The sequence below is a fragment of the Moschus berezovskii genome, chromosome X, assembly GCF_049115385.1.
Source record: "Moschus berezovskii isolate FMDL1 chromosome X, NW_MosBer_1.0, whole genome shotgun sequence".
In the NCBI taxonomy this organism is placed as follows: Eukaryota; Metazoa; Chordata; class Mammalia; order Artiodactyla; family Moschidae; genus Moschus; species Moschus berezovskii.
This window is the reverse complement of record NC_142488.1, coordinates 61,422,798-61,440,700: the sequence shown is the minus strand read 5'-3', so window position 1 is coordinate 61,440,700 and position 17,903 is coordinate 61,422,798. Positions and strand designations below refer to the sequence as shown.

The 17,903-nt window shown below is 47.3% G+C and overlaps 1 protein-coding gene and 1 pseudogene across 1 annotated transcript in view; both read right to left on the bottom strand.

Moving 5' to 3' along the window:
• Positions 1-2,307: 2,307 nt before the first annotated feature.
• Positions 2,308-17,903, bottom strand: part of NALF2 (NALCN channel auxiliary factor 2) — a 29,365-nt gene continuing 13,769 nt past the window's right edge. Inside the window, exons 2-3 of the mRNA XM_055393381.2 lie at positions 5,535-5,706; positions 2,308-5,174 (exon numbers count right to left, since the gene is read on the bottom strand). Coding sequence (XP_055249356.1) covers positions 4,789-5,174; positions 5,535-5,706 — 558 coding nt within the window. The 3' untranslated portion in view covers positions 2,308-4,788. The remainder of the gene's footprint in view (positions 5,175-5,534; positions 5,707-17,903) is intronic.
• Positions 14,686-17,053, bottom strand: LOC129534869 (coenzyme Q-binding protein COQ10 homolog B, mitochondrial-like; annotated as a pseudogene).

Sequence of the window (17,903 nt, the reverse complement as noted above, 5' to 3'; positions counted from 1 at the left end):
GCATGCCTGACTGCACATTAGAACCTCCTGTAGAGTTTGTTAAACAATACTGAAGCTGGGACCCCAACCTGGACTAATTCAATCCGAGTCTCTGCTGGTGAGACCGGAGTGGAAACTCTCCAGGTGGTTCTGCCAGGGTGTGACGGCTGCCACCTCTCCTGCACATGCTGACACTGTAAGAGACAGGCTGCCTACAGTTGGACTGCTCTGAAGGGAGAGCACCAGGGCCCAGGCCCAGGATGAAGGAGCAGTTGCAGGGCAAAATCCAGGAGTCAAAAGGCTGGTAGGGTCGCTTCTTTGGCAAAGCCGTTGTGCCCTTTACATTCTTGGCATTTGAGTACATAACCTCCCCCAGTCCCTTGCCTTACTTTCCTGTACTTTGGTCAAGAGAGCCTGGCTCCTTCATGGACATGTGGTGATACAAAAACTTGAATGTTATAGTAAGTATTTTATGGTTGCTGAGCACATGACATATGTTACCTTGTGGACCAGTAACATGTCTATATCTTGTTACTGCTGTATTCCCAGCACATAGCATAGTACTTGACTTATAGTAATTCCTTGATAGGTATGTTTTGAATGAAAGAATGACTAAGTCGAATACAGGCAGGATGTGATAAGTACCATGATTCAGGTACAAAGTGGTGTAGAAGTACAGAAGAGGAGAAGAGAGTGTTTAGCCTGGGAGAAGGGGAATAAGGAAATCTTTGTAGCAGAGGAGGAATTTGAGCTGGACTTTGAAAACTAGCTAAGGCAGTGATGGGTTGAGATGGAGAGAGGACATCCTGGTCAGAAGAAACCATGTAAGCCAAGGACAAGAGGTGAGAAGGTGCAGAGCTCATTCAGTGAAAGGTGTGTGGGATGGGAGCGCTTGACAGTCTCAGACTGGTTGGATGGGAATCAGAATCCAAAGAGCCTTGAAAGTCTTGCTAGGAAGTTTAAACTTGATTCTACAGGCACTGTGGAGCCATCTGATGTCTTTGATCATAGGTGTAATATGTTCTGTTTGGGAAGATTAGATGTGTACTTTACCACAGCAGTTCTTTCACAAAGTATTTATAGTGCGCCTCCTAAATGCCAAAGCATGTAGTGCTGGGGAAGATGGATCAGAATCGGAGTAATTGAACAAGAGATTAGTTGGGAGGTATTGTAGTAGACCAGGCAAAAGTTGCAGAGGGCCTGAAGTGGCTAAGTGGGGAGGCAGGGGTGGGAAAGAGGGGAAGGATTTGACACATTACACGGGAAGAACTGACAGAACTTGGTGACTGCTTTAGGTGGAGGTCAAGGAAAGAGTTCAAAGACTAAAATGATGAGTTAAATGAAGAATTAAAAGACTAGACTTATGACAATAATAATGACCCACAGTTCAGCAGCTCCTTCATGCCAGCTGTTGTGCAGAGCCCTTGATGTCTATCATCTAACTCTCACAATAACCCGGCTAGATAAGGACACTAAGGCTCAAGGAAGTCAAGGAATTCATGCCAAGTTGTGAACTCATACACTCGGAGTCCAGAGACTGTGCCCTAAACTTTGGGCTCTGTGGCTTTCTTGGGGAGTTGGGGGACTTGGGTTTTCTCAGTGAAGAAATTCGGCAGCTCAGTGAGGACACCAAGATTCCCTCCCAGGTCACACTCTCCCCTGTCCTGGGTATGTGAGAATGTGGCTGTGGTGGAGGGCTCTGTCTGCCGCCTCTCCTCTGCTACCTGAGCACTTTCCTACCTGGGATGGGAAGATGAGCCTGGTGAGGTGGTGTGGGAGAGATGAGGCTGGGAGACTAGAAAAAAAGGCTGCCATGAAGGTGAAAAACTGCTAATCCCTAGGCCATGTGGGGCCTGCATATTTAGCCCACAGAAAGGTATGTGGGTTTGTTTGTTTGTTTTAGACTTGAGCCAACATTTCAACATTCAAGGCTTCACATAAAAATCTCAAGTCTTGATGTCCCTTGAAGAATGAGATGACCTGTCAACATTGGGCCCATATTCCCACAAGTCAGTCCTTGACTTGAGCTGTCCATGTAGATGCCTGCACCCTACACTTGTCACCACTTCCAGCCTTGGTGTCTGTACTTCAGCCCAGCCTGGCCCACTTCCTTCGCTCACACTTATTTGCCTGATCCCTGCTGGAGGTTGAGTTTGGACTTCCTTCTCTAGAATGGCCTGCTACAGAGGTTACTCTTTTTCTCTGAGACTTGAGCCAACAAGCAGCGGAGCAGAGGGGTCAGCATCTCCTGGTCCTGCCTCCTTTCCAAGCCATAGACTTTTTCCTCCGGCAATTTTGACGCCATGGAACAAAACCATGAAGGGAGGGTTATCATCAACTCTTTACCATTTATTTCTTTATGGGGTTAAACAAGAGCAGAGAGGCCTCTGCCCCACAATGCAACAAAACAGAAAGCGGTACACATACAGACTCTCACCGAAACACAGAGGCAGGGGTAGGGCAACAAGTGAATCTTAGCCAGGTGAGGGAGGAAGGGATGGGGACTACTAGGAATCTGACTTGGATACTCAGTCATAGGAACTAGTGCAAGAAAATCCTACTCATGAAGCACAGTGTAGAAAATGGCGTAAGAAAGCTGCCCAGCTCTGCTGCCTGTGACGAAGGGCAGAGGCAGCTGGAGGGGTGGTGGAAGATCTGGGCAGTGGGGTGGATGAGGACAGTCAAATGACTTCGAAGTGGAGTGAGGTGCCCCTTTCCCCTGCCACTGGGCAAGGCCCTGGGCTGGTCTGAGCCAGGGGTCTCCTGGGCACTTGGTGAGGGGGAAGAGGGGGTGGAAGTCTCCAAGGGTCCATTTCCTGGGGCCCTAAGCCCCCCCTTTACTTCCCAGTCCCTTTTCCCCTCTTGAGGATGCAGGAATTAGAAGGCAGTACCTAGGGTCTCTCACGTCTACAGAAGCATCTCTGGAAAGGAGCCAGCACCTCTTACCCTCCCCAGCTGAAAAGAGCACTCTAGGGATGGGGTATGTGGCTAGGCCTGAAATGCTGAAGGCCAAACAGGGAGTGTGTGGGTAGGGCACAGGGCTCGGGGTGGGTGGAGGGACACGCTGTGAGAAATGAGAAACCTGGCATGGAAGGACTCTGCAGTCTCACAAAGCCTATTTGGGGACCCTCCTGAGGCCCCTGAATGATTCCCTCTCTACTACTGAGGTCTCTTATTTATCCCTCAGCCAACCAATTCCAGCTGTCCCCCTCTTGGTTTTGCCTAATGCAGCTCCAGGTCCACCACCACCCACCCCCCACCTTAACTCACTGGCATCTCATCCTAGACCCAGGCCCTTCCGGCACTGAGAGCCACCTGGCCTGTCCCAGAAACATAGTTGTGGCTCCCTTTCTTGGCTGTGCCTATTGGTTTGTAGATGTCCCAGGCCTTCCACTCCCAGGAGATCAGCATGAGGCTGATGGCCCCTAAGGGTCCCTGCAGGCCTCTTCTCTCATGCAGCAGTGTAGCCTGACTAAACACTTCAAGTCTCTTGGCCAAGGGACCACAGCACATTGTCTTTATCCAGTGGGTCCTCTTGCCAGTTTCTGGACTTTCTCCAGGAAGGGGCAAGGGTGGCTGGATTAGGTGACCCCGCTATAGGGTGAGGAGCAGTCTGGTGGTTCCACAATTAGGATAGTAACCCATGGGGTCAGGGGTTGGAAGGGATAAATACTCTTTGGTAGGCTGGGAATGGGGACGGGCTGGGGATGGGGAGGCTCATCTCTGGAAAGCCCTGGGGCAACGCCACCAGGGTTTCCTTCATGGAGGCCTGGGCTAGGATGAGTTGGGGGAGTTTGGGGACCCAGGCCAGGCCTGACCCTCTTGGGCTTAAGTCCCTCCTCCCCGTGGAGATCAGAAATGGAAACGTCTTTGGCCCCAAGGCCAAGATCTCCAGGGCAAGAGTGGCCCTTGGGAGTATGTGCACCTTCTGTAAGATATGGCCCTTCAGACAGTGGCAGTCTGACCAGGTGCCCTCAGCCTTCTGTTTCAAGGCCCAAGACCCCAGTCCCTGTGCTCTTTCCCCAGAGGGCTCCTTTTGCAACCTTTTCTGATTTGGGGCAGTGTCCTTGAGCCTGCCTCAACACTGATCATCTGCTTCCCCAGTGCCAGGTGGTGACAGGCCATTCAGCCATCTTTTTAAGCCCTCTGTGTTCCTCTCTCCACTCCCGCTCTCCACTATTCCTATCACCTAGGGTGTTGGGGCACAGCTTAACTGGGGCCCCGGCCTAGCTGCAACTGCATACACCTCATGTTCCAGCCTGGTCCTTCCCTGTGGCGGGCCCCCCCATGGGAGAAGGGGCACTGGAGCGGGAGGAAGGCCACTGCATCGTCTGCCATTGCCTGTAGGAGTATGGGCAGGAGGGAATTAAGGATCGTGGCAACAAAAGGAATGCAGAGGGGGAAAAGAGTTTCTCCCCTCTGTGCCCCCCAACATTCCCTGCAGGGCCAAGAACAGATAAGCAACCTTCTTCCCTGGGGTCAGGGCTCTCAGTAGGGGTGGGCATTTCCAGCCCCCACCCCTCTCCCCTTTTCTTTTGGCTAAGCTCCACATATGGAGCCTGGGAGGGGGTCACCTGCTGCTCCTGCCTTTTTCTCCCGGATGAGTTTTGCAGTTTCCTGGGGCCCTTTGGAGGCTCTGTTGGAGCTGCTTTTGGGGTGGGGGTTGGTCGGGGGTGATGTGTGACCCCCCATTTCCCCCGCCCCCTGCCTGGTCCTACACCTCCCATGGGAGGGCCCCCCTCCCCCTCCCCCTGGGGGGGCTGGAGTTGATGTCGGTGTGTGGTGGAGGTCTGATCTCCCTCCCTGCGGTCACTCTTCCTGAGCCAGGCCCTCGTCTAGGGCAGGCAGTGCCTCCAGGCCAGGTCCCCCACCACTCTGGCTGCTGGAGAAGGACACCATGGTATGGAGGAGCACGAGAACAAGGATGTAGAGCCGGATCCTGCTGGGGCTGAGGCGGGAGCCCCCAGAAACCGGCAGCAGGGAGGGCTTGTGGCCGAGACGGCCTGGGGGCTCGTGGCGGGGGTGGTAGTGGTGGTACTGTTGGTGGTAGTGGTGGAAATAAGAGTGGTGGAATTGCTGGTGGTGGGTTTTGGGGGCTTCAGACTCCTTGAACTTCTTCTTCTCCGACTCACAGGAGACCCATTGCACGTCACAACACTTGGTTTCTGGCCGCTTTGGTGAAGTATCCAGCAACCCTGCCAATGGATAGGAAGGCAGAGTGGGGTGCTAAGGGGGCTGCTGGCTATGCCTTTCTGAGAGAGGTGATTGTCAAAGCTGGGGCTGCTCTGGCAGTCCTGCCCAAGAGTCTTCCCCCTGTCCCTTAGTACCATCCCTTTCTGGACACTATCTCCCAGGGACCCCAGATAGTTTCTCTGGGATAACTCCCTGGCCCTATTCTACTTCATCCCATCCCCACCTGGGGCCTTACTACCCACTCCAGCAGCCACTAAGCTTCCCCTAACCCAACTTCCCTGTTGTCCTCCCCGACCACAGCCCTAACCTGGTGCCTGCCTTGGGCCCCCAGCCTCCCCCCTCTCCCAGGGCCCTGTCTTTACCTGTACAGATAAAGCCAGGGAGCCCTCCGTATACCATTTCCTCATTGTCAGGGAGGATAAAGGGGCACCGGGTCTGCACCTCCAGGCAGTATTGCTTGCAGGGCACCCAGCGCTGGCATTCCTGCTGGGTCACGCTGAAGTATTCTGAGCACAGCCAGGCCTTGTAGACTGCCTGTGGGGAGAGGAAAGAGCATCAGCCCTGGTGCCAGCCCCTTCCGGCATCAGAGGAAAGTGATGAGGAGGGGTGTACCTGTAGTCTGCTGGGGGATGGTATCGTGTGCTTACTAAGCCAACCCCAAGATCCAGGGGCTGGGGAAGAAGGGTTTGGGTCAAAACCACTACCTCCCACCCCCAATTCTCACATTTCATAGCCAGAACTCAGAGTCCCCAGTCTGTAGTAATCGAAGACTTTTAATTTATTCACCGGTAAAATCACAAAATGACTCCTGTATCCGAGCTGGAAAAGGTCTTACCAGTCATCCCAACCAACTGCACCATTTTATAGCCGGTCCCAAGAGATGTCCTGACTTTTCTGGGGTTACTTATATTGAGGTAAATTTCACTTGCATTTGATTCAGCAAACATTTCTTTGGCTGATGGTGTTGTTTCTAAACTCAAGAAAAGAGATGGAGAGGATAATCTTCGTTCTATCTCATTAAGGTGTTGTGTGGATCAAATAATATGACACATATGAAAATGTTTTATAAATTCTATAGTGCAATACAAATGCAAGGGGTTATTTTTTAATAAAAACAGGAATCTGCCTTACTAAGCACCAGATGTGCCTTCAAGCTCTACTTAATCCATGCTCTGTCCTGTTGGCTTTGGCCTTGGAGTGGAGCAGATACCACATTTCATTTGCTTCAAACTTTGTTTGGTCATTTCACTTCACGGGTATACTTTCTGCCCCTCATCTAGCCCTCTCCTACCAGGCACTGGGCCCTAGCTAAGAAAGGTTTCCTGCTCTGTACTCTTTAGCTATCATCAAGCCCAGAGCTCCTCAATGGTGACACTCCTTACATTTTGGACTGCAGGATTCTCTGTAGTGTGGGCTGTTCTGTGCACTGTAGAATATTGAGCAGCATTCCCTGCCTCTACCCAGCAGTTGCCAGTCACATCCTCCACCTCCTCACTGTCTCTGCCCATTGCCAAATATCCCCTGAGCAGGGTGCGGGGCAAGGGACACAAAAACAACTCCCACTGAGAACCACTGATCTAACTTCTTGCTCCTGAAAGTGTGGACCAGCAGTGTCACCATCACCGAGGAGCTTGTGAAAAGTGCAGATTCCCAGGCCCTGCCCCAGAGCTGACGAGTCACACCTGCATTTTCACAGGAGGCCCAGAGCCAGGCCCACATCCAGTCCTCATCTTCAATTGCTCCTTGTAGCAATGGCTCTCTGACTTCAGTGTGCCTCAGAATCCCCTGGGATACTTGTTAACTAGGCAGACGGCCCCCTCCAATTCAGCTTCAAGAGAACTGAGCAGGGCTCAGGAATCTGCCATTGGAACAAGGGTCCAGGTCATTTTGCTTCCAGAGGCCTTTCCGCCACACTCTGAGCAACATGGTCAGAGCTTCTTACACAGACATTAAAAATTTGCACTCAAATGCAAATAACTCCACTGCGAACCTGGACTTTGGCAATGTAACCTCACACTGGCCTTTTTCAAAGTGGGGGCAGGGGTGTGGTGGTGGGGGATGGTGGTAGTGGGTTATGGTGCAAATTATCCCCCTGAGGAACACAGCTTTGCTATCTCACTGACCTCTCAAATTTAACATGCTCTAAATCTTAAAATTCAGTTCCTGTCTTCTTTTTTTAACTCCAAATCTGCCCACACCACTAAGTCTTGACCACTTCAGTTAAGTGTCACAACCATGCATCTGAATATTCAAGCCAGAAACTTAGGTGTCAGCCATCATGTCTCTCTTAAAAGGCATTCCCACACACTGTCTATCAGCAAGGCATGCCAAGTCTCCCTCTACGTCCATGACTCTGTGCAGGTCATTGTCACCTGTCACCTGTATGACAGTCTCCTATGTGGCCTCACTGCCTCCACTTTTGCTCCTTCCAATCTACTGTTTACACAAGAGTAAGAGGGATCTCAAAATGACATTTGATCATGTTACTCCCTTACTTCATATCCTTCAATGCATTTAGAATAAAATCCAAACTTTCAACCACAGACTTTAAATTCCTGCATAACTCGGCCTCTGTCTGTCTCTCCAACCTCATTTTCTACCTCTCCCTTCCAGCTCATCATGCTCCACACGCTGAGGTTTTCTTTCTTTTCCTTGAACATGCCCTACTTCTTCCCACCTTGGGGCCTTGGCACACGCTGTTCTCTTGGCCTGATATGCTCTTGATTCCCGATTTCTGGTCTGCCTGGGTCCTTCTCAACTTTGAAGCCTCAGTTCAAATGTTATGTCCTCAGAGCGGGTCTTTCTGACCACTCTAGCTAGAGAATGATCCTTCATCATTCTTTTCCTTAACTGTTTCTTGGCCACAAGTATGAATTTGTCTGCATCCTTGTTTTGTTTTTCTCTGTCAGCCTCACTAAAATGTGAGTTGCATGAAAGCAGATGTAGGCGTGTCTTACTGACCATTGTGTACTCAGTGCAATATGTGTAAAAAAAATACAGCTGTTAATGGAATGAACCAGACAAGTATATGAGGACATGTCCCTACTCTCAGAGAAATTCCAGTTTCATCTAACTTGAAACTATGGAACATTTTCTATAAGAGAAGTTAAATCACCGGCCATGGGAGGGAAGCAAATGGGAAAGCTGGGAAAGATTTCAATAAGGGGATAAGAGTTGAGCAGGGATTCAAAGTAGGATTTTAGATGAGAAGGGCAGAGATGGGACAGAGACAAAAGGGCATTCTGGACTGAGGCAACAGCTTAAGCAAAGGTACGGACGTGAGTGCAATGTACAATGTGCTGGAAGAACGCAGAATTGTTTTGTATGAATGAAGTGCAAAGGATACCAATTTCTTATAAATGGACATTTATTTCCAGGTTTTTACTATCACAAACAATGCTTCAGTGAATAGGTCTATACACATCTCTCTTGCATACTTGTGTTAAATTTTATTTACATAAACTCTTAAGAGTGAAATTATTGGGATTAAAGGTCTGTGCAGTGGAGTGAGAAGGGAGTGGAAGGAGGGTGGAAAGGGACAAGTAAAGGTAAGCGGCAGGGGAAGAGCGAGCTGGAGCGGTAAGAGAGGGGCTCGGGTTGGGGAGAGTGGTGGTGGGGTCAGCAGTACAAGGGAGTAGGAGAGGAAGACAGAAAGGGTAACAAAGAGTAGGGAGTTGGAGGAGGAGAAATGCTGGTACTTGCGCAATGGGAAGAAAAGGGTTGGGGAGGAAGCAGGGGAATGAGAGATGGAGGGGATAAGGGAGGCAGACAGGTGTGGTGAGGGTCAGAGAAGATGAAGGGCAAGAAAGAGTAGGGATAATGGTGAGGCACAAGGGAGGTGGAAGAGGCGCTGTGAAGAGGAGAGGCGAGAAAGAAGGAGCAAGAAAGAGGCTTTAAGAGCCAGCATGGGAATATGGAAGGTGAAGAAGATGGGAGCAGAGGAAAGCTGAGATAAGAAAGAAGGATAAGAGACCAGGAGGATCTGGGGAAGAAAGAAAGAAAAGACAAAAGGAAATCCGTAATGCTAAGGGCCCCAGGACCTCAGAGAGCCCCCTCCACCCTGCGGGCCCCAGAGTTCCGAGAGAAATCTCTCTGTCCACAGCCTCTTCCCCAATCTCTACAGACTGGACCCATAATCTACCTCCACCCTCACACTGGACTGTGTGGAACAGCCCAGTCTTCCACCACTGGGGTTCAGAGGCCCCCTCGGGATTCTCCCTGGTTGATTCTGGTTCAGTATTCCTGCTCCCAGGTGAGGAGATTGAAGTGGAGGGTCAGCCCTCCTCCCAGGCAACTGCAATTAGCTTAACAGCAGGCACTGGTGGCTGGGCACTCCCCATCTCTGCCCTAGGAGAGAGGGAGGGAGTTGAGGGAGGTGAGGCAGGGAGAGGGGTGGCCTGATTGTGGCAGGGAGGCCTTTCTCCTTAGTTAGATGACCCTCCCTCAAGCCCCACCCCCCAGAGTCACCATGGCAACAAGTGGGCGAGCAGATTGCCTGAGGAAGACACCAGGCCTGTGGGTGGCAAGGCAGGAACAGGCAAGGAACTAGTGAGGGGAATGGAGGAAGAAGGGGCTGAGAGGTAATCCAGTTCCTTGGCTCAGCAGATGGCCAGCTGAGGTCACTGCATTGGTCCACATGCTTTAAGCGGGGCTGGGGCCCTTCTCAGATGAAAAGTCTGGCTTTTAGGGCGACCACCTGGACAGCAAGCCTGCCTTAGTCTCTGCAGCCGTCTTCCCTAGACGGGACTAAGTCACTTGCCTCATCTCATCAGAGGGAGACTGAGCCAGAGGGGACTGTGTTGCTTGGGCAGCTGCAGGGGTCCTGGGCATTCATCCACAAGGAAGGGGCAGAGCTGAGATAGCCAGGTTTGAGACATGTAGGGCTGGCTGGAGACGGGGCATGCAGGGCAAAGGAAGAAATGTCTCAGAACCAGACAACAGTCAGTTGGGAGACCCTTGGAGATCTTTTGCTCATTTCTCAATTCTGGCTGCATATTAGAATCACTCAGTCTTTGAAAAATGCTTGGCTCACATCCCACTCCAGACCAAGCAGTTAGAATCCTTGTGGGTAGAACCTACACATCTAAAGTTTTTCAAAACAGCTCAGGTAATTTTAATATGCAGAGATCTTAGCCTCGCTTTATTTTATAGCTGAGGAAACTGAGGCTCAGAAAAGGGTGGAAGGACTTGTCTACAGTCACACTAAATAGTGGCAGAGAGAGGAACTTGAAACCCAGTTTCTCGACTCGAACTCCACGGTTCTTCCTACTGGACCATCCTATCAGTGACTGCATTCTAAACTCAGGACACAGGTGTGTGGGGAGGGGAGGACAGCTGAGGAGAACCAGGCCTGCTCTGGGCTTTTCTTCAAACTCCAGCTCTGGCAGGAAAGGCTTCTTTATCACGCCCTGTACACTGTGCTTAAGCATCCTGGACGCTTGAAGTAGCAGCAGACGATGGGTGGGGTGGAAGCTTTGACCTGGCAGTGCCCTCTTTTCCCTAGAGAAGCCCCTTCCCCACGTCCAGCAGGCTGCTGCTGGGCTCTCTCAAGTTCTGGCAGATACAGCCAAGTTGCTATGGGAACTGGGAGGGGAAGGAAGCAGGGAGTAACTAGAGGGAACACCAATTAACCCAAAAAGGAAGCTGAGAAGGCTATCCCACCCCTCCTCCCAGCTGGGCCGTTAAACAACTCTTGAAATGGGAGCGGGTAAGATGAGAGGGATCCCCACCCATCCTGGGCTCTGCAGCTGCTAGTTCAGGGGGGAGTGGGAAGACCTAAAGAGCCTTAACTTGCTGCTCCTTGGTGTGCAGCCCTGGCCCAGGCATTCTCATTCTTATGCTCCTCTGGGAAGAAGCAGGTGACTTGTCCAGGCCCCCAGGGTGCTGCGGGAATGCACACGAGTGTGTGTACATACACAGCCCACAGCCAAGACTCAGGGCCAGAAGGATTAGGAAGAGGAGGCCACCCTGGACTCCTTGTTTTGGGGGCCAGAAAACCCTCTAGAAAGGAGAGCTTCAGTTCCTGCCAACCAGAAAGTTGGCAGTTTCCTTCTTGGATTCCAACTTGCTTCCCTCCCTAGGGCCTGTTTCCCCATCCAAATACTCCCAATAGACCTTCTCTTCATCGCTGCTTGTTGTCCTAACGCACCCCTGGGACACTTGGCCAGGAGCTGCAACTGCAGAGACTATGCAGGCAGAGTGGCAGTCTGGGCTGGGCTTGGGGATGAAACCCACTGTCCACAGTACACAAGTAAACCACCCTGCCCCTAGATTTTACTGAGGGGGAAACTGAGGCCCAGAAAAGGGATTTGTTTCAGCCAACTCAGAAACATGCAAGAAATCAGCTATTAATATAAAGCCAGGACTAGAAGGGAGTTACTCTGATGACTAATCCGATGTCTCTTTGCACTGCGTCCACACCTAGCATTGTGTGAAGGACCTCCGTGGGCAGGTCTGAAAAGAGCCACGTGCCCCTATTCCTGATTCTGGGTTGGATCAGAACAGGGTAAGGTTAAAATCAATCTCTCCAACCCAGGGGAGGGAGATAATGGACATAACTCTGGGAGTAGTTCTTTGGGACTGGCAAAGTCAGACTGAGATTAGAGGCATTACAGAGCAAATGCAGGTGGGTGACATGGCTTTACTTAAGTGGCTGTAAAAATAAGCAATAGCTTTCCTGCTGCTGAGAATGAGCAGTCATGAGTCAGAGTGGCCTGGCCTGGCCTGGAGGAAAGACAGGGGAAATAGCTGGAGAGTTGTATAAGAATCCAGAGCCAGTGTAGTTCCAGAGGGGCCAGTCACCTCCAAGCCTCTTAGGCCACTTGCTCCAAGGCCAGTGGCAGCCTGGTTAGTGGAGAAGTGGTGTCCCTGGTGCAAGAGCAGCTCTCTGAAGGAGCCTAGATGACCCCTATCAATCAGGTGAGCAGAGGAGGCAGGTTCATGACCATGCAAAATGGAAAGGACTGTGACAATCATAACCCCACCTCCCTATCTGCTGTTGGAAGTTCCACTCCAACATCCCTGCCACATCTTATCCAGCTACTGACTGTAACCCTCTTGTCATAGCACACATTCTCCTAGGGAAGCCCGTATCTTCAGACAACTCTCACAGTTAAAGAATTCTTTCTCCTTTTGAGCTGACATAATGCCTCTCTGTGGCATTACTCATGGCTCCTACTAGCTCTTCTGGGGCCATAAACTTCCTGTCTCCATGCCAGCCCTGCAGGAGGTATTTGTAAACTTCCTTGAATCAGGTCAGGTCTTCCAATTCCTTTTTTTCCTGCAATGATCACTTTTTGAACATGTTTGAGTGCCTGGCACTCTGCTGGAGAGCTGAAGATGATAGAGATAGGGATGACAAGATTGCTATCTTTAAGGAGCAGGAGAGACAACCTTGTGTATCAATCATTAGAAGTCACTGTAATAAGTTGTATGTACTTGGTTCAAGTGATCCCATAAAAGGAGAAAGGATCAACTCTGTTTTGAGGGGTGAAGCATAGGAAAATATCTCCATATGGGAGAGGCTAGAGTTGGGGGCTTGGATAAAATGAGTTGAAGTTCACTGGATAGAATATGGCAGGAATAAGTGCACTTAAAGCAAAGGAATAAGCAGGTATAAAGGCCTGGGGGTTTGAAATACTGCCAGGTTCAGACACTGTTGGTAGTTCAACATAGTTAGAGGATACAAAGGGGGCCATGATGGGAGATAAGGCTGCAGAGGAAGGCCATGCCCATAATATCATAATATATTATGATATGTTCTGGATGCCAGGCTTCATCCTATGGGCAACAGAGAACCTTTCGTGAGTTTTAAACAACTGCTTTTTAAAAGACTGCTTATCACTTCTATGACTAACTTTTTAGATTTATGTGGATGATGGATTATAGGCATCAAGACTGGAGGTAGAGAGATCAGTTAGGAGGCTATTGCAACAATCTGAGTGAGAGATGATGGGGCCTCAACTGAAGCAGTAGCAGCAGAATTAAGAAATGGAGAGAAGGGGATGGATATGAGAAGAGATAAATTAAGGCTATGGGGATTGAGGGTGAGGGAGGGGGTCAAGATGACTACCAGGTTTTTTGTTTGGGTGGCAGGATGAATAGTAGTTTCATTCATTAAGGAAGGGAAAGCAGGAGGAGAAGCAGATTTGGGGGTCAAGAAGATGAATTCAGTTTTTGGTCATGCTGACTTTGAAGTATAGGTCAACATATACTAGGCAAGGTAGAACGTCAAGGAGGCAGTTGGACATAACGGTCTAAGTTCAGAAGGAGGGTCTGGGCTAGAGATAAAGGTTTGGGAGTTACCAATGGCTAAGGAGTTAATCATTAGGAACATAGTAGGACTATACTTGCCCACACCTTTTGAAATTAGCTGTGGCCATAAGACTTTGGCCAATGAAATGTGAGTTGAAGTGACCTGGATCACTTCTGGGGAGAAGCTTCAAGAACCTGGAGTATGGTTTGCCACATTCTCTTCCCTCTGCTGCTGACTGTGGAAGTGATGTTGAAATGGATCTTTTACTAGCCTAGGTCTCTTGGTGACTATCATGAACAGATGCTCCCTGATGACCTGTTTTGGACCTGTATTATGAGCAAGAAATAATTGTTGTGATAAGCCTCTGATATTTGGGAATTCCCTGGTGGCTCAGATGGTAAAAGCATCTGCGTGCAATGCAGGAGTCCTGGGTTGGATCCCTGGGTCAAGAAGATCCCCTGGAGAAGGAAATGGGAACCCACTCCAGTACTCTTGCCTGGAAAATTCCATGAATGGAGGAGCCTGGTGGGCTACAGTCCATGGGATCGCAAACAGTCGGACACGACTGAGCTACTTCACTTTCTTTCTTTCCAGCACAACCTAGTTCACTCTGACTTATAAAGCAATGGTGGAAGCCAAAGAAGTAGAGGATGTTGCCTAGGGAGAATGAACACGTAGAGAAAAGGACCAACAGTGGATCCCTGGAAAACATTAACATTTAGGGGGTAGGTAGAAGAGAGGAGTATGATGAAGATGAGGGAGTGGTTAAAGAGCTTGGAGAAGAAACAGAAGAGAGTGGCATTCTGTAAATTAGGGAAGGAAAGTTTCAAAGAGTGGTCAGCAGATGAGGACACACTGGCAGTTTCATCATGGTGAGAGCAGTTTCAGTGGAGCAGTGGGGACAGAAACCAATTTAAAAGGGAATGTGAGGGAAGAAAAATGGAGAGAGCTATGTGTATACCACTCTTCCAAGAAGCCAAATGAGCTTTTCAACTATTTTGGGGGATGTAGTTTCCATTTCTGTTTCATCCTGGTTGTTCCTATCCAGACAAATTCCTACCTTTTTCTTTTTTTTTTAAAAAGAAATTAACTTTATTAAGCTACCACTTCAATCCTTACATTGATTTGTTTACAAAAACATCAGTTTGAAATACATTATTGAAAGTGAATACACACAATAAATAGAAAATAAGGATGCATGATGCTGCAGACATATCAAGCAACTTATCTTCATCTATTGTCCATTGCTATAGACAAAATTTGACACTGATTCAGCATTATTAAAATAGCAGTCAAAGAACTGGGGAGAGGGTTGCGAACAAAGAGAAAAGTAGCTTAAAACTCTGGACCATGCAGCAAAAAATTATTTATCTGGAAGCTAAACTCAGTTTAACATTGAATTATCTATACTACCCATAGGAACAATTTAAAAATAAGAAAAGTGCCAGGGAACCTTCATTAACAATATTTTTAAGTCAAAGTTTTACTTTATCTGATGACTACTCAGTATCCTAAGCCATGAGGCAGGCCATAAAACAATGTTATAAATAGTCTGAATTTAATAATTTAAACATGATATGGTTAATATTATACACACTTCATGAATATCTCAACCAGCCTCTTCAGGTGACATGATAATTAAAAGGTTTAAATTTACAGTTTTGATTTCTGTTCAGAAGAGTGATGTCAGTATTCTAGCAACAGTGATGACACCCCATTATTATAAATATGCTAATATACATATTAGTCTGAATTAAACTTGATTAAATTCTACATACACGTGGTTCCATATTTCAAGTGCAAATTTTCAATAGTACAAGTTTATAATCAAAGCTGGACATGACAAATGCTTTCTGACTTCCCTGGTGGCTCAGACGGTAAAGTGTCTGCCTACAATGTGGGAGACCTGGGTTCGATCCCTGGGTTGGAAAGATCCCCTGGAGAAGGAAATGGCAACCCACTCATGTACTCTTGCCTGGAAAACCCCATGGACAGAAGAGCCTGGTAGTCTACAATCCATGGGGTTGCAAACAGTCAGACACGACTGAGTGACTTCACTTTCTTTCACTTTTTCTGACTTCTAAAAGCAAATGATGAAAACACTACCTAAAAGTAAATAAACTAGTTGCAAGTAGGTGACCACTTTGTTTTTCTCTTTATGTGTGATGAACTTCATGAAGCATTAATTCCCGAAGTATATTTGTTTCTGGACCATATAGCTTACATGCTCTTCTTTCAAAGGCAGACACCATCTGCTTTACAACTTCATTGAAAAACCATGTGGCAAGTTGTGGTAGAAGTTTGCAAAATTAAAAAGAAACTGAGAAAATCCAAAGTACAAGTTCTTGGGTAGCCAGGAAGACCTGGGCTAAAATGCCAAACAGTCTCCAAATGATTGAAGAGCTTCCCATCAGCACAGTATGCCTTTACCAAATGTGGTTACACTAAGGTTACTACTGATATATAGTGTTCAACTGCAGGTAGAAACCCAATTTCCAATCATGTTTTGCAGTATTCAGATCTGCTTGATATTACATCTGATTTTTTGCACCAAGGAGCAAAATTCTTGTAATCCTCCATTCCTAATACTACATCATACATTTCCTGCATAGGAACATCCTATAATTCTCCTCTCTGAATATTCTTTTCTTTTATTTATTAATGGTGCAGTGATTCTTAAGAAAGTTCTTGCATATATCTTCTTAGGCAAAACTGAAGTGTGTAGTGGAAGAGTTCTGCTCATCAGTATACCACAGGGAGCTAAATATCTGACATTCTGTGCAGGCCCCTGTGCTGGAGCCGGGGCTCTGACTGCTATAGCCAACTTTGGACAACATCCCAAGACCACCTTTTTCAGGGCCCTCTGACTGGTCCAAGCTGCCATGCCATCATCATCTTCTGACAAATTCCTATTTTTCCATGTCCCTTGTAACTGAATGCAATCCCTAGACAGAGTTTATCACCAGAGTCAGGTAGAAGTATCTGCCCTCCAATCCTAGAAGCTCTGTTTCTGTTAATACAGTCTAAGAACACATTTGCTCTCTGGGAGACCATATTGTATTCTTCTGATAATTTAGTGGAGATGGAGGGAGGAAGTTCTGCCTGGAGTGTGGGATCAAAGACATAGCTTAGATCAAAGTCCCTGGAAGGCACTCAAGCCTTCTGGTGAGGTATCTGAATAAATTATTAACATTCTTGGGACTGTAGGCTCCCTGAGGACAGGGGTTGTATTTTACATATCTGTGTATTTCCCTCAGGACTTCATAAGGAACTAGGTGTACAGAAGAGATGCTTGCTAAGTACTTGAAACCCAAGCACTTAAAAGCCAAGCCTCTAGCAACTAGCCCAGACTGGATGAAGGTGGAGATCTCCAAGAAAAGGATGGAAGTAATGGGTTATGTAATGTGTTACATGAATTTTACAGCTTTGATGGAGAAATTGGGAATGCATTAGCAAAAAAAAAATCATAGAAAACTAAGCAAATAGGGGGAAAAAAAGAGGCAATTATTAACTCCAGGAAAACAAGTTGACCAAGGAAGAAAATATAATCACAGTATTCTATATGACTCAGCTATGAATAATATTTATAATCCTAATAATATAACTATGGAATACTGTTAAAACCAGAAATTATGATATGACAATATTGGATATATGAGAGGAGTGTGCATATGGTGCTGCTGGTAGTAAGACAGCTAAATCACCCTCTATAAAAGTCAGTACATATTTAAATCAGAAAAAAATCAAGAAATAATAAAATTGGCATACTATTTAGAGATGCAGAGGTAAATATCAGAAGAAACAGCTAAGAAGCTTAAAAGTATTTGACTCTGAAGAATGAGGCTTAGAGTTGGAACAGAGGGCTTCTGCTTTAATTATAAGCATTGAGATTGCTATTTATTATTTAAAAGATATTATATTATATATAATTTAAAAGAGATGCTACAAAGATATATATGTATATATGTGATAGATATACATATGTATATATGTTTATGTGTGATCTTCATGTGCACAAAGATATTTCAAACAGAAAAGTCAAAAAATAGCAGCAGTATCGGCACATCACGAAAAATGTGACAATAAATATCAAAAGAAAAAGCTAAGTGTTTAACTGAAGATTCAGTATATATGTGTAGCTTATATATTTTTTAAAATTATGAACATATATTACTTTGATAAAATTAAAATAAGAATATAAACTAATATGCAGCCATGAACTTCAAAAACAATAAAACAAAGTCCCCAAAACTTGACCTGATCAACCTTACCAGACTCAGCCCCAAAATCCCAGGTCCTAGTGTCCAGTCGTGGATCATCTATTCCATCACCACTGTCTGGGCCATGGGCTTGGGCCAGGTTAACAGGTCAATGAAATTAATGAGTGGTCCCATAGCCAAAGAGAAGAACGAATGTGAGATGAGGGGAACTTTGGTGGCCTCTGTACCCAAGCGGTGCAGGCTACTCACCACAGAAA